This window comes from Conger conger, chromosome 17 (genome assembly GCF_963514075.1).
Source record: "Conger conger chromosome 17, fConCon1.1, whole genome shotgun sequence".
Classification (NCBI taxonomy): domain Eukaryota; kingdom Metazoa; phylum Chordata; class Actinopteri; order Anguilliformes; family Congridae; genus Conger; species Conger conger.
In genome coordinates this window covers 4,425,641-4,440,342 of record NC_083776.1, presented here as the reverse complement: position 1 = coordinate 4,440,342, position 14,702 = coordinate 4,425,641, and the positions used below count along the sequence as shown (strand labels likewise).

Here is a 14,702-nt window from a genome sequence, read left to right as displayed (position 1 = left end):
GTGAAGGTTTTCAGACACTTTTAGAGAAAAAAGTGAAGAAAACCATTTCCTCTTTCCATTTGGAGCCGTTGAGCTATTGATTGTTCTGGGTGTGAATTTACCGTGGTTACCTCTCAGGTGTCTCTCAGCTCTCAGATCTAAGTGGTAAATGTCTGCATTTATATAGCGCCTTCATCCAAAGCGCTGTAACAATTGATGCTTCTCATTCATCCATTCACACACTCCCGCACCGACGGCGATTGGCTGCCATGCAATTAGGGGGTTAGATCTCAGGATCTGGTGGGCTGAGTTAAATGGTGTGCTATTCTATGTTGTTATGAGGTTGTGGGTGTTTGGGCTAGGTCTGCCCAAGGGCCTGCTCTGCAGTTCAGTGCTGTTGTTTGTCTTTTCAGGGAGATATCGGTGAAGCAGGACCACAGGGAGGGGACGGACTCAAGGTTTTCTTTTCTTTCATTTCTGTTAATACACCGACTTCACAACAAAAGTTTCACTTTATTAAATACACATGCCAACTGCTGAGGAGGTGATGATTCATGAGAAAACAGCAGGTGAACATATAGAGAAGGATTCATATCCGTGTGCTAGCCAGCTACTTTGACGTATACTTTTTCTCGCATTAGGAGTCAGTCATGTGTATGACTGGGCTTTTTTGGGATTTTGTCCCACAAAATATTGGTCCCAAATGAGGTTACTGGGGTCCTTGCTACCCAAACAGCAGTGAACAAGTTCCATATCTGAGATAAAATAGTGACTGTGTGTGTGTGTGTGTGTGTGTGTGTCTTTTCAGGGAGAGAGAGGAGAACCAGGACCAGTGTTGTTTATTGGGGGCACACACGGAGGTATGTTACATTAACCAATACATTCACGAATGGATAAACTATGGATGGATTGATCCATGAATTTGTTAAATGAAGGGAATATGAATGTGCTGAGTACAAACCAATCTGCTTCAAGTGTTTGAAGAGCAGGGTTTTAGGAATGTTTGTTTATTTAAAGATTCTCGGCCAGTGTTCTAGAACTCCACTGCTTTCAATTGCCAGTAGTGATTATGACATCAGCATTAGAATGTTCACTCAAGAACATTCTTTAAGGCATCACTCATGGATCTGAGCCAGTCAGGTGGGAATAGATGAACTATTATTATTATTATAATAATAATTACTGTGTTCTGCGAATTCCCAGCGGGTCCACGCGGGCCGTCCGGACAGCCCGGCTACAAGGGGGAGAGAGGCGAGCCGGGAGAGAAGGGTCTTCCAGGTCTCCCGGGAGTTCCCGGGATCTCCAGCGGTCAGAGCGGTGAGAGACTTGATTGGGCGTGTCCCAGCGGCGAAGGCCTAGCGCTCTGGCTGTAGCGGTCCGCTGACCCGCGCTCTCCCCTCCACAGTGGTGAACATCAGCCCGTTCGGGCCCAAGGGGCTGAAGGGATCCAAGGGTCTGCAGGGAGAACCGGGACCCGACGCTCAGTTCCCCGGGCGCCCCGGTTTCGATGGCTTTCCCGGCCGCCCGGGCCCCCCCGGCGCCAAAGGATCATGTGAGTGAAACGCGCGGGCGGCGGTCATGATCCGGGTAAAGAGACGCTGAGGGATATGCCCTTCGTGAGCAGAGGGTACAGTTATGACCCGGATGAATTGCGTCTGCTGTTCTATGACCGTCAGGAATAGAGGCCGTGGATGTATTGACCAGCGCCGGGACGTGTCGTTTTGTGTTGTTCTGTTGACAGGGGCGAATGCGTTTCAAGGTCCTGAAGGGGAAAGCGGGCAGCCAGGCCGCGCAGGACTGCAGGGACCCAAAGGTGAGCCTGGAGGAGCCCCCTTCACCCCCACACTGGACCATGCTGATTCATGTGCACTGTCCCTGATAAATACAATAAATACAAATAAATTCCCTGCTCATATTCCCTGCCCATATTCCCTGCCTATGTTCCCTGCCCGTATTCCCTGCCCATATTCCCTGCCTATGTTCCCTGCCCGTATTCCCTGTCCATATTCCCTGCCTATGTTCCCTGCCCATATTCCCAGCCTATGTTCCCTGCCCATATTCCCAGCCTATGTTCCCTGCCTATGTTCCCTGCCCATATTCCCAGCCTATGTTCCCTGCCCATATTCCCAGCCTATGTTCCCTGCCCATATTCCCAGCCTATGTTCCCTGCCCATATTCCCAGCCTATGTTCCCTGCCCATATTCCCTGCCCATATTCCCCAGTCATTATCTTAAATATATTTTAAAAAAACAATAGTCATTGTCCTTAGCAAAAAGTATAATCGTGCTCCAGTCGCCAGTGAGCAGCCACATCCATTGCACGTTCATAGTGATGGGTCACAGTGATGCTCTGTGGCGGGCCTATGAGCTGACGTTCAGAGGTGATTCCGCGTGTGTCTGTGTGTCTGTGTGTCCACGCTGTGTCTGTAGGTGATAGAGGATTGTCTGTGTGTCCACACTGTGTCTGTAGGTGATAGAGGATTGTCTGTGTGTCCACGCTGTGTCTGTAGGTGATAGAGGATTGTCTGTGTGTCCACGCTGTGTCTGTAGGTCATAGAGGATTGTCTGTGTGTCCACGCTGTGTCTGTAGGTGATAGAGGATTGTCTGTGTGTCCACGCTGTGTCTGTAGGTGATCGAGGATTGTGCGAGTGCGGCATCGTCACCTCTCCGCCCGGACCCGCGGGCCCGGCGGGGAAAGAGGGCAGCCCCGGCATGGTGGGCGAGTGGGGGCGGCAGGGCGACCAGGGCCCCCCAGGACACACGGGCCCCCCCGGGCTGCCTGTAAGAGAGCGCTGCCGTGTCTGCTCGGATGTTTGGGGAATGTGTTGTGGCTGTGGATGAGGGGTGAAAAAACGTGGTCTTGGGGGGGGGGGGGGACTGTTTCGGCGTGGGTTCCTCTGACTCTGTTCGTGACGGAAACTCTTTGAGTGGCACTTGTGGGCGGGGCCTCCGGTTGTCATGTGGTGTCTAAGCTCCATTTAGCTAATTCTGTGTCCTTCTGTTGAATCCTGATCAGAAATCGGGGTTTATTTAATAGGGTTTATTTTAGCAAGTGAACGGTTGCCATTTCCACCACATCGGTCACATCGGGGTGTCCTGATGAAGATCGATCTAATGCGGTAAAAACGTCAAACAAAATGTAGATACAAAATGTTTGAAAGCACACAAATTTTGATACGCCACTGCTTCCTTATGTTCTCGAATGCATATTTTTCAAAGAGTGAACAAATTTTGTGTAAAACTTTGAATTGCACATGTCTGTACTGTGGTCGTAATTATGGCTGTTGGGAACTGAGCAGTTTTGACAGCCCTAATTTGTGTGTTTACTGGGGTTCCCTGGGATACAGAGCGGCCCTAATCTGTGTGTAACCCCCTCTGTTTATAGGGGTTCCCTGGGATAAAGGGTGGCCCTAATCTGTGTGTAACCCCCTCTGTTTACAGGGGTTCCCTGGGATAAAGGGCGGCCCAGGGCCCAAGGGGAGAAAAGGAGACACCATCGTGATCACTGAGAAAGGTGCGTGTGTGTTGAGTTTCTGGTTTCTGTAGTTTACTGTAGTTCTTGTGCCTGGACCATAAGACATTATGAGGTTGATGGTGTTTACCAGGGCTGCCAGCTCTCAGGCTTCACCATGAGACAATTTCAGGCTTCAGCTCACAATCTCACGCTAAATACAAAGACCACATCTGAAAACTGAAAACAAAGCCATTCCCCAATTAAGTAATTTAATGAGCTTGCAAGTCTGCTCCATGTCCACAATAGTAGGTAGCTGCCATATTTGGAGGCAGCGCTGCTACCTGTACCCCTAATAATCCTGCAAGTGTCCATATCATTATTCTGTACTGTGTGTCTATAATGTCCATGTCATTATTCTGTACTGTTTGTCTATAGTGTCCGTGTCATTATTCTGTACTGTGTGTCTATATTGTCCATATCATTATTCTGTACTGTGTGTCTATAGTGTCCATGTCATTATTCTGTACTGTGTGTCTATAGTGTCCATGTCATTATTCTGTACTGTGTGTCTATAGTGTCCGTGTCATTATTCTGTACTGTGTGTCTATATTGTCCATATCATTATTCTGTACTGTGTGTCTATAGTGTCCGTGTCATTATTCTGTACTGTGTGTCTATATTGTTTATGTCCATTGATGTTACTTTAGTATGTGGACATGAATAACAGTATTAAAATGTGTGTGTGTGTGTGTGTGTGTGTGTGTGTGTGTGTGTGTGTGCGCTGTAGGACATCCTGGAGACCCAGGAGACGCTGGACTCGATGGGGGCCACGGGGAGAAGGGCCGGCCTGGGTTTTCGGGGCTCCCAGGGGCTCCCGGACTGCGTGGCGCCCAGGTCAGTCACAGCGCCTCCCCCTGGTCCTTTTCAGAAGTTCATCCGTCACTTTCAGCCTTGGGTTTGGCCCCAGTCATTCCTCAGGGACTCTGTGTTCGTATATTAACGCTGTGCGATGTTTATCGACATCAAGCTGAACGTGCGAGAAACACATCGTAAAAGTCAGCTTGAACTGCGCTGAATTGTATTTATTTCAATTACTGTTCTGTTGAATTGATTGGCTATTCATGCGCAATTTGTTCAATAAATGTTGGAAATTATGTTTTTCAAAATTTTATTATTATTCAGTGGTCATAGGCTATTCATTGTGTGGGCTCTATGTTAGCTGTGTACCTAAAGCAGAAAGACATTAGATCTGTGCACAGTTCAATATTCATCCCTGGTCCTATAGTGAGAACAGTATTCAGCAACGTTATCGCATATCACATATCGCATATGTTCCCCATATCATGCAGCCCCATTGTACACGAGCAGTGAGCACTTTATTAGGCTGACGTTTTCATTAGTTTTACGGTTATTGCAATAATAACAGTCACCGTCGTGTTGTTACTCTGTTTCTCCATTATGGCTGTGTGTATGAGGCAGCGTTTTGGGGCCGGCGGATACACAGTGTTTGCGTGTTTTTCAGGGGGAAGGGCCGGTCGGATCTCCGGGAGAGAAGGGGTTCCCCGGGGTCCCGGGCCGGCTGGGGCCGGAGGGTCTGGCGGGGGAGCCGGGGCGCGCGGTGGGGGCGCAGAGGGGCCCTCGCGGCCTCCCTGGCGATGCCGGGCTCCACGGTTTCCCGGGCGCCACGGGAACACCTGGAGCTCCAGGTACGTCCCTCCCTCCTGTCTGACGCCTGGCTTTGACCCAGCCCCCGAGGGTCTCCTCTAAACACAGGGATGAGGTTTTCGGGTGGTGATGGGTGGGCTTCAAGGACCCCTAATTCGTGTTCAGAACCAATCAGTTCTTTTAATTGGTTCATGCCGGTCAGCTCAAACCACTGAAGGTGCAAGGATGATGTATACGTTGTCACACAAAATTTAAATGTACTAAATTTAAGGCGTTTGGCGTTTAAACTTCGGTGAAGGCCTCTGTGAAGGGTTCTTTTGTTTTTGTGGTCACCTTTTGTAAGATTTGTAGTGAAGCGGAGCAGAGAAACAACAACATGACACGACAACATGTTCCCTCTGGCTGTCTAACCATACTTCATTTTGGTTGACGGTAATAATACATTTTCAGCACTTTAGTTTGGCGGTACTAGTCATTTTAAATTAGCTTTAGAAATTGACTTGACTTGACTAATGTTTAACGCTCTCCACAAATAACGCTGACTGGCCCTGTTTCTGCTAACATGCTAATGTCATGAATGTCCTACCCTCTCTCTATCATTCCCTCTCTATTTCTCTCCTGTGTGCTCTCTCTCGCTCTCTCTTTCCATCTGGTTATCTATCTCTCTATATCTCTCTCCCTGTGTGGTTCTCCCTCTCTCTTTCTCTCTCTCTCTCTCTCTCACACACTCTCTCACTCTTGCTCTCTCCATCTCTGGTGACTGAAAGGAGGCTGTGTTCTGGAAGGTTCTGGAGAGCAGACTGATGCGGAAGGTAGCTGGAACAGTGAGATGTGACCTTAGATGTGTTCACAGCACCTGTCTAAGAGTGTCTATGCTCTTGTTTCTGCACCCTGCTGTAGAGCGATGTTGCATGCACATGAATGAGTCACTTTGAAGATGAACCCATTTAATGTAATGTTCACCTTTTTTTATCTCCAGGTGATGTAACTAGTCACAGTAAATTAATTTAACACTAGGCACTGGTTTCCATATCTGTCACGTGGATTCAGGTCACCCAACTAACCAACCACTGGAAATGTGTTGTGTAGGTGTATCTCTGAATAGAAACAGCAGATCCAATATGGCTGCTGTTTGGGAATACAACTCTTATAACACATTATTGATGACATTCTTGTGATTTTTATTTTTGTCTAGGAGAGTGTGATACATTGCCAGGTCCAATGGGTGATCAAGGCATTCCTGGAATTCCTGGGATTGCTGGTTTCCCAGGTAACAAGATTTTGCTATATTTACGATGATTTGTGTGTGATTTGAGGCTTTTGTGCAGGTGACGTGGTGAAGACAGACAGGCCTGGCGTAATGGCAGCGTGGGTGCGCTTGTGTTTCAGGAGTGCCGGGTCTTAAAGGGGTGCATGGATTACCCGGGGAGGCGGGCTTCAAGGGGGAGCAAGGAGAGCAAGGGAGAGGAGGGATCCCAGGACCACCCGGTAAGTGAAGCGCGAGAGACATGTTTCTATCCCCCAGCCTTAGGTTATAAAATCAGATGTTTCTCAGTCTTAGAGTAAAGACTCAAGCACATCTCATTATGTCTGTCTTAGAGTAAAGACTCACACATGTCAGTATGTCTTAGAATAAAGATTTAGACACATCTTATTATAGCCCTCAGGCTTAGAGTAAAGACTCAGATTCATCGTATTATGTCTCAGTCTTATAGTAGACTCAGACACAGCTTCTTATCATGTCTTAGTTTTACAGTAAAGACTCAGATACATCTTATCATCTGTGAGCTCCCTGTGTTTGGTACAGTGTGGGGGCTATAACAGTCTGTGAGCACCCTGTGTTTGGTACAGTGTGGGGGCTATAACAGTCTGTGAGCTCCCTGTGGGCTCCCTGTGTTTGGTACAGTGTGGGGGGGCTATAACAGTCTGTGAGCTCCCTGTGGGCTCCCTGTGTTTGGTACAGTGTGGGGGCTATAGCAGTCTGTGAGCTCCCTGTGTTTGGTACAGTGTGGGGGCTATAGCAGTCTGTGAGCTCCCTGTGTTTGGTACAGTGTGGGGGCTATAGCAGTCTGTGAGCTCCCTGTGTTTGGTACAGTGTGGGGGCTATAGCAGTCTGTGAGCTCCCTTTGAGCTCCCTGTGTTTGGTACAGTGTGGGGGCTATAGCAGTCTGTGAGCTCCCTGTGTTTGGTACAGTGTGGGGGGGCTATAACAGTCTGTGAGCTCCCTGTGTTTGGTACAGTGTGGGGGCTATAGCAGTCTGTGAGCTCCCTGTGAGCTCCCTGTGTTTGGTACAGTGTGGGGGCCATAGCAGTCTGTGAGCTCCCTGTGTTTGGTACAGTGTGGGGGGGCTATAGCAGTCTGTGAGCTCCCTTTGAGCTCCCTGTGTTTGGTACAGTGTGGGGGCTATAGCAGTCTGTGAGCTCCCTGTGTTTGGTACAGTGTGGGGGCCATAGCAGTCTGTGAGCTCCCTGTGTTTGGTACAGTGTGGGGGGGCTATAGCAGTCTGTGAGCTCCCTGTGAGCTCCCTGTGTTTGGTACAGTGTGGGGGGGGGCTCTAACAGTCTGTCCTGGCCCTGCAGGTTTCTCTGGGGTGCGTGGGGATGAGGGGCAGCCCGGCGGTCGAGGGGCAGACGGACCCGCGGGTCTGCCCGGCCTGCCGGGGCGGGATGGGGAGGACGGCCAGAAGGGGGAGCACGGGGTGGTCTTCGGGGCGGCCCCCGGAGCCCCTGGAGATCAGGGCCGCCCCGGGCTCCAGGGCACCTGGGGCCCCCGAGGGGAGACCGGCACCGAGGGATACCACGGTGAGGGGCACCGCAGCGCGGCGGACGTCTTCTACTAAGAACGTTCTAGATGCCAGTATCGTTTTTTTTCTCGCCACTCACCTCTTCAGGCTACACCGTTCCCTCCCTAACTCACCACCATGATTAGCCTTATATATGCCATAGACTGTAATGGCAGTTATACAGTTGTATAGATATTGTTTTTTTGTATTTTTAAGAAATTAGCTATTGTATTGTTGTACTCGAGGTATTCTAGCTGCCAACTGTGGTATGCTAGTTTGTAAATGGATATATTCTGCAAGGGTTCCGATTGTATCTGTATGTTTACACTAGGACTCGGAAACGTACTGTCCTCTCAGGTCCTCTTCGCACTTGTACTTGTGTTTGATCTGCACTTCGTTGTACGTCGCTCTGGATAAGAGCGTCTGCTAAATGCCTTGTAATGTAATGTAATGTAATGTAATGTAATGTTTGAGGGTTTTTCTCCCCTAAGGGAGTCGTTTATCTCATATGCTATTGGGGGCTTAAGGCCGATACATTTAATACTCTCCTGTATTAATCTGTAAAGTGTCTTCTATGAAATGCGCTATACAAAAATAAGTTGAATAATAATAATAATAATAATATTCCTAATAATAATAATAGTCATCATCATAATAATAATAATAATAATAATTTCATTAAAATGTTTACATCAAAGGAAACATTTGGTGTTGGAATCAGGACTGAACGGTGTGGGTGAAACAGGTGGAAGCAGGTGGTGCTGGCGGTTAACCCTGTTAGCATCGCTAAACGTTGCTCTCCTCGTGCCCAGGAATGCCCGGAATGCCCGGTATCCTCGGAGCCAAAGGGGACGGCGGTCCCCCCGGCCTGCAGGGGGAGGAAGGGAGGCCAGGCCCAGCTGGGAAGTATGGATTCCCAGGGGCCCCGGGACCAGCTGGCTCCCCAGGGCCTGTCGGGTTCATCGGTGGCCCAGGTAATGTGTAGGCCTGTGCTATGCTTGTGTGTAGGGTATAGCTGTGAGGTGTGTGTGTGTGTGTGTGTGTGTCCACACCCTGTAGTAGTCTGCAGCCTGTGAGGTGTGTGTGTGTGCATGTGTGTGTGTGTGTGTGTGTGTGTGCACACCGTCTGGCCTGCATATGTTTTGAACATCTTGCAGGTCTAAGAATGAACCAAAAAAAAAAATCTTAAATCATAAAATGACATTGTGATTGAGTTCTCAATTTATATACAGTGTAAGCACACGCATGTTTGGTGCTGATATGCGTGTCTCGTTTCCATCAGGATTTCCTGGAGACAGAGGAAACCAGGGTGACCCAGGTCCGCCTGGGCCTCACGGGATGAAAGGCTCACCTGGGGAGCCAGGTAACTCTGGAGCGAAGGGAATAGACGGCTCACAAGGTGATCCAGGAAACTCAGGTCCAGTGGGCTTTTCTGGAACTCCTGGACCACGAGGTAAGTGTGTGTGTGTGTGTGTGTTTGTAAGTGTGTGTGCATGTATAAGTGTGTGATATTAATAAGTGGGCTTATAAGTGAAGAGCTGTATTAATAAAGCACTTGGAGCAGTGTTAATAAAGGTGTTGTTCTCCCGTTTGCGCAGGCTTGAAAGGCTCATCAGGAATGGCTGGCTTTTCCGGGATGGAAGGAGTGAAGGGATTGTCGGGCGTTCCCGGCGAGAAGGGGGAGCTGGGGTTCCCCGGGGTCGAGGGGCTGAAAGGCGGAATGGGGAGGCACGGGGAGAAGGGTGAGTAGAGACGGCGGGGGTTCGGGAACGTGGTCGGGAACGTGGCCGGGCTGGGATTGGGAAGAGCACGTTCCCCGGTGACGCGGCCCGCTCCGTGGTCTCTCCCAGGTGAACGAGGGCTCGTGGGACCTCCGGGCGAGAAGCCACACATCCCGCGGCAGGAGATCGCCAAGATGAAGGGGGCCAAGGGCGAAGACGGAAAACCGGGAGAGCCGGGATTCACTGGCCCCCGAGGTGAGCGAGCGGGTACCCCGAATTTGCTGGGGGGGGGGGGGGGGGGGGGGATCTACCGGGAATTCAATTATTATAGGAAATTTAGGAGGGGAATTTGAACCATATAGCGCGGTCTGGGGGGCATGCCCCCCCCCGGAGAACATTTGGTAAATTTCAACAGTAAAATGCATCAATCTGGTGCAAATTAAGAGGCTAGAGAACCATGACGAGTTTTATCAACATGATGACGCTGGAACACTGGAAATAATGCAGCCTACTAGTAGAGTATGCAAGTGTGTTGCTAAGCTAACGCTAGTTGTTGTAACTTGGCAGACCATTGTAACCACTTTGTTTATATCAACATTAATGTAACGCGTAGATGTAGACATACCTTAGGAAATAGGCTACTGTTGTGTCATCAAACTTGGCCAGCATTACAGTGTCTCTGTGGCAGTCCCTGCATTCTGTGGCCCAGGGAGGGAGGGATACGGTCGGAGCTGACTGCCGCCCAGGGAGGGAGGGATACGGTCAGAGCTGACTGCAGTCCAGGGAGGGAGGGATACGGTCGGGGCTGACTGTGTCTGCTCCCCAGGGCCCAAAGGGTTTCCAGGCGTCCCCGGGAGGACGGGCAGCGACGGCATGCCAGGGGACCCCGGCGAGGAGAAGGGAGTTGTGGGCGATCCGGGCGCCGGGGGACTTCCGGGGTATAAGGGAATGCCGGGTCCCACCGGCTTGCCGGGAATCTCCGGCTTTCCGGGAATGACGGGAACGACGGTGAGCCGGAGCGCTCGTCACGCTGTCGCCATGGTGATGTGGGGGGGTTTGGGTTGCCGGGTTACGAGCGTCTTGTTCTCCTTCTCGTAGGGGGAGAAGGGAACTCCCGGAGCTTACGGACCGAGTGGAGACCCTGGACTGAAGGGGAAGAAAGGTACTGTATCAGGGAGAGACCGTCTCCTACTGCACCTACACACAGACCGTCTCTACTGCACCTACACACAGACCGTCTACTGCACCTACACACAGACCGTCTACTGCACCTACACACAGACCGTCTACTGCACCTACACACAGACCGTCTACTGCACCTACACACAGACCGTCTACTGCACCTACAGACCGTCTCCTACTGCACCTACACACAGACCGTCTACTGCACCTACACACATCCCCGTGTTAAATATTTCCCAGCAACCAGCAGTGAAACCAGAGATCCTGCCACATCAGCGTGCATGCTGTTCCAAATGCTCAGACCAAATGTAATGGTGGCCTGTAGTGTAGTGGTTAAGGTGAATGACTGGGACACGCAGGGTCAGTGGTTCTAATCCCGGTGTAGCCACAATAAGATCCGCACAGCTGTTGGGCCTTTGAGCAAGGCCCTTAACCCTGCATTGCTCCAGGGGAGGGTTGTCTCCTGCTTAGTCTAATCAACTGTACGTCGCTCTGGATAAGAGACTTTCATGCCAGAAAGTAGTGTAATGGACTGAAAGAGCAGCGTTTAGATGCTCAAGATGGCCACTGGGTAATTGTCTTTTGTTTTTGGTCTTTTTTTAACTGTACCTGGTTTATTTTGTCTGTTTTTACTACTTTTCTTTCTACACATTTGTTATTTTAACATATTTTTCATGTGAGAAACTTCTTAAATGTGTGAAAGCGGCTATACAAGTAACTATTTTTGTTTTATTTATTATTTGGCACAATCTTCAGAGTAATCATTACTAAAATGGGGCAAGACCAATATAACACATACTTAAGTTAAGACTTCAGAACTGACTGAGTTTAAACTCTTCCAGGGGAGGAGGGTGCCGTCATCGACTTACCTGGCTCCCCGGGCGTGAGAGGGGACTTTGGCGTACCTGGATTTCCAGGTAAGGGCCTGCCCACATCCCCGATGATGACATCGTAGCGGGCCGGGGCGGGGCGTTGCTGCGGAAACAGCGCTGACCTCTCGCTCCTCTCCCCGGTGCAGGACGTAAGGGCGTCGGCGGCCAGGTCGGAGACCGGGGCGGTCCTGGTTTCCACGGCATCGAGGGCCTGAAAGCGGAGAGCGGGGACCCTGGCCCTGACGGGCGCCCAGGTAGGGGCCCCTGTCGCCGCCCTGTCGAAGCGGACGGTTCGGATTGGTTAGAGTCACGCCGGACGCGCATTCAAGACCGCAGACGTTAGCTAATGTTTCGGTGACGTATTCAAACTGACGCCGGCTAGCAGTTTGAAAAGTCAGCTGACGTCAGCTAACAGTTTGCAAAGTCAGCTAATGTCAGCTAACAGTTTGAAGGGGTTGTGCGTGGCAAACAAAAATGGCTGCCGAGAGAACAAAAGTTGACAATTATTTGGCTGCTATAATTCAATAATATGTGCTCTTACCTGTAAAACAAATCAGCTAGCTGTCATTATTACGGTGAACTAAATGGAACGTTCATTTAAAGTTGTTCAATAGTGACTGTTTGCTGCAAACATAGTTTGCCGTGAACGTCTGCTGTCTTGAACGGGTCAGTGAGCACTGCGATCCAATAGCCGCGATCGCACACGCGTGTTTTCCGTGAGTGTGTGGATGCGGTGGTCCGTTTGGTTGCCCTGCTGATGATGCTCTGTCCTTGGGCTCACAGGCGTTGATGGGAAAACAGGCTCTCCAGGAGACCCGGGGCAGAAGGGCTTTTCCGGAACGCCGGGACAAACGGGATCCAGCGGATTTCCCGGGACACCCGGGCACAGAGGTACAACATCCCGCGTGTCCGGAATGGGCCTCATCTGTGCCGAACAACACCGTTGTGCCCTAGACTTGTCATTATAGTGTCCTCTTGTAGTTCTTCAGCGTGGCCAAAGGAATGGGGATTTGAGGTCTTATGGGTAATGTAGTTGTTTTGTGTGATCCTCACAGGTTTTCCGGGTCTGAAGGGAATTTTTGGACTCCACGGCCTGAAGGGCCAAAAGGGAATCCATGGAACGCCAGGTACTCTTTGGGAATCATCCCATTGGGCTTACTTTAGGGAATGTCAGTGGGTTTGCTTTGACATCAGTCACCAGCTCTTTTAACAATTTGACCAGAAGCAGCTGAGAAGCCAACTGTCCAATTACATTTGGGCCCCTAAAATAGAGGAACTGTGTCTAAGAAGTGATCCTACTCGGATCACCTGATATGGATGTAAATACTCCCCAGTGGAAGGCGACGGTCTGCACTATAACCTCATAATCATCTTTTCATTCGGAATACAATGTGCTGGAGTACAGGGTCAAAAGAAGATAAATTGTACCACTGTCCAAATACTTACGGACCGCATGAGCTCCTGTCAGGGTCTTTCAGAGCCACCCTTGTCCGCCGTCTCCCGACAGGTCTGGACGACTGGGGGCAGCCGGGGGAGCCGGGGGTGAAAGGAGAGCAGGGAGAACCGGGGAGCCCCAACACGCAGCCCGGGTTCCCCGGGTTATCCGGAGCCAAGGGCTCCGCCGGAGAACCAGGTTGGTTGTCATGGCAGTGGAAGCGGTTGCATCTGGCAGTGGTACCGTGGTTACACCCACACATGTGATTTTGTAGCTTACCTTGCACAAAAGCATACTGCTGAAGTGTGTAGTTTCAGTTCAGTCAATTATAAGATATGAACTGAAACTGAACTGGTATGGTCAGTTACTTACCACCCCTCAACACACGAGCACCCGCATATGCATGCACACACACACACACACACACACACACAAAGATGACACCTACATCATTTAAAGCCGCAACATCCTATCAGTTTGCAGCTATTTTACATACGGTATGTGTGAATACCGAAGGCCTTATTTTACATCTAGATATTGTGTGGCGGCTATACTTTGACCGTGGTTTTGGGGTTCCCTTCTCCTCAGGTGACCCAGGCCAGCCGGGAGCCCCCGGGTTTCAGGGACCCCAGGGCCCACACGGAGAGCCCGGCAAGCTGGGCCTCAGCGGGGACCCAGGAGCGAAGGGACCGAAGGGATTTCAAGGTGGTTTCAGAGCGGCGATCGCAGAGATTGGAGGCTGCATGCGTGTCTCCGATTGGCTGGCTTATCTGTTTTGGTGTGCATTGTTCAGGGTTAGGGGTAGGGTTAGGGTTAACAGTTAGGTGGTATTGGGCTGTAAATGTACTCATCAAATTAAGATGGGGAGGGTGGTCAAGGCCACACTAGCAGGGAGATGAACCCACAACTCCCGACTCCTCCCCGACTAAAAAAAAACTGAAATTTAAACAACAAACCAAGAATTTGCCACCATCCTGCTTGACTAACCTGGTTCAGTTGGAACTGATCTTGTGAAAGGCCAGGAAATGACGACACCTCCTGCCCAGCACCTGGTCCGCAGGGCCGGAGAGGAAGTGACTGTGATGTGACAGGAAATGACACGTACCTCCGGTATCCCAGGGTTCCCCGGGGTCAGGGGGACTCCGGGCATCCCCTCGGCGTTCGGGGACAAGGGGGAGAAGGGCCTGCCGGGCCTGTTCGGGCGGAAGGGTCTGCAGGGCCTCCAGGGAGATCCGGGTCGACCCGGCGCCCAGGGACAGCACGGCGTGTCCGGGAAGAAAGGTGAGACAACACCCCCCTGCCTTTGGTTACAATTGTACTCATACATAATTCTTTTAGTATTCGGGGTATTCGAATCCCAGTCGGCTGATTGGAGAGTCTAAATTGCCCGTGGGTATGAGTGTGTGAGTGAATGGTGTGTGTGTGCCCTGCGATGGACTGGCGACCTGTCCAGGGTGTATTCCTGCCTTTCGCCCAATGTATGCTGGGATAGGCTCCAGCTCCCCTGCGACCCTGTTCAGGATAAGCGGGTTACATTGATGGATGGGTTGGATGGATGGGGTATTCTAGCTGCCAACTGTATGCTAGTTGGAAAGTTGATGTACTTTTCAA

The 14,702-nt window shown here is 50.6% G+C and overlaps 1 protein-coding gene across 2 annotated transcripts in view; it reads left to right on the top strand.

The window, feature by feature from the left end:
* The window catches only part of LOC133117054 (collagen alpha-2(IV) chain-like), a 70,331-nt gene that overhangs the window by 47,629 nt on the left and 8,000 nt on the right, over positions 1-14,702 (top strand). The window contains exons 17-42 of one of the 2 annotated variants that reach the window (XM_061227142.1): positions 393-437; positions 788-839; positions 1,183-1,296; positions 1,385-1,531; positions 1,721-1,792; positions 2,609-2,760; positions 3,421-3,493; positions 4,221-4,327; positions 4,956-5,139; positions 5,866-5,910; positions 6,294-6,368; positions 6,488-6,586; positions 7,679-7,900; positions 8,694-8,855; positions 9,164-9,334; positions 9,480-9,623; positions 9,732-9,857; positions 10,429-10,610; positions 10,701-10,764; positions 11,627-11,701; positions 11,803-11,910; positions 12,440-12,547; positions 12,712-12,783; positions 13,164-13,289; positions 13,680-13,796; positions 14,211-14,372. In XM_061227142.1, coding sequence (XP_061083126.1) covers positions 393-437; positions 788-839; positions 1,183-1,296; positions 1,385-1,531; positions 1,721-1,792; positions 2,609-2,760; positions 3,421-3,493; positions 4,221-4,327; positions 4,956-5,139; positions 5,866-5,910; positions 6,294-6,368; positions 6,488-6,586; positions 7,679-7,900; positions 8,694-8,855; positions 9,164-9,334; positions 9,480-9,623; positions 9,732-9,857; positions 10,429-10,610; positions 10,701-10,764; positions 11,627-11,701; positions 11,803-11,910; positions 12,440-12,547; positions 12,712-12,783; positions 13,164-13,289; positions 13,680-13,796; positions 14,211-14,372 — 3,004 coding nt within the window. The remainder of the gene's footprint in view (positions 1-392; positions 438-787; positions 840-1,182; positions 1,297-1,384; positions 1,532-1,720; positions 1,793-2,608; positions 2,761-3,420; positions 3,494-4,220; positions 4,328-4,955; positions 5,140-5,865; positions 5,911-6,293; positions 6,369-6,487; positions 6,587-7,678; positions 7,901-8,693; positions 8,856-9,163; positions 9,335-9,479; positions 9,624-9,731; positions 9,858-10,428; positions 10,611-10,700; positions 10,765-11,626; positions 11,702-11,802; positions 11,911-12,439; positions 12,548-12,711; positions 12,784-13,163; positions 13,290-13,679; positions 13,797-14,210; positions 14,373-14,702) is intronic. The other variant, XM_061227143.1, reaches the window with a different exon arrangement.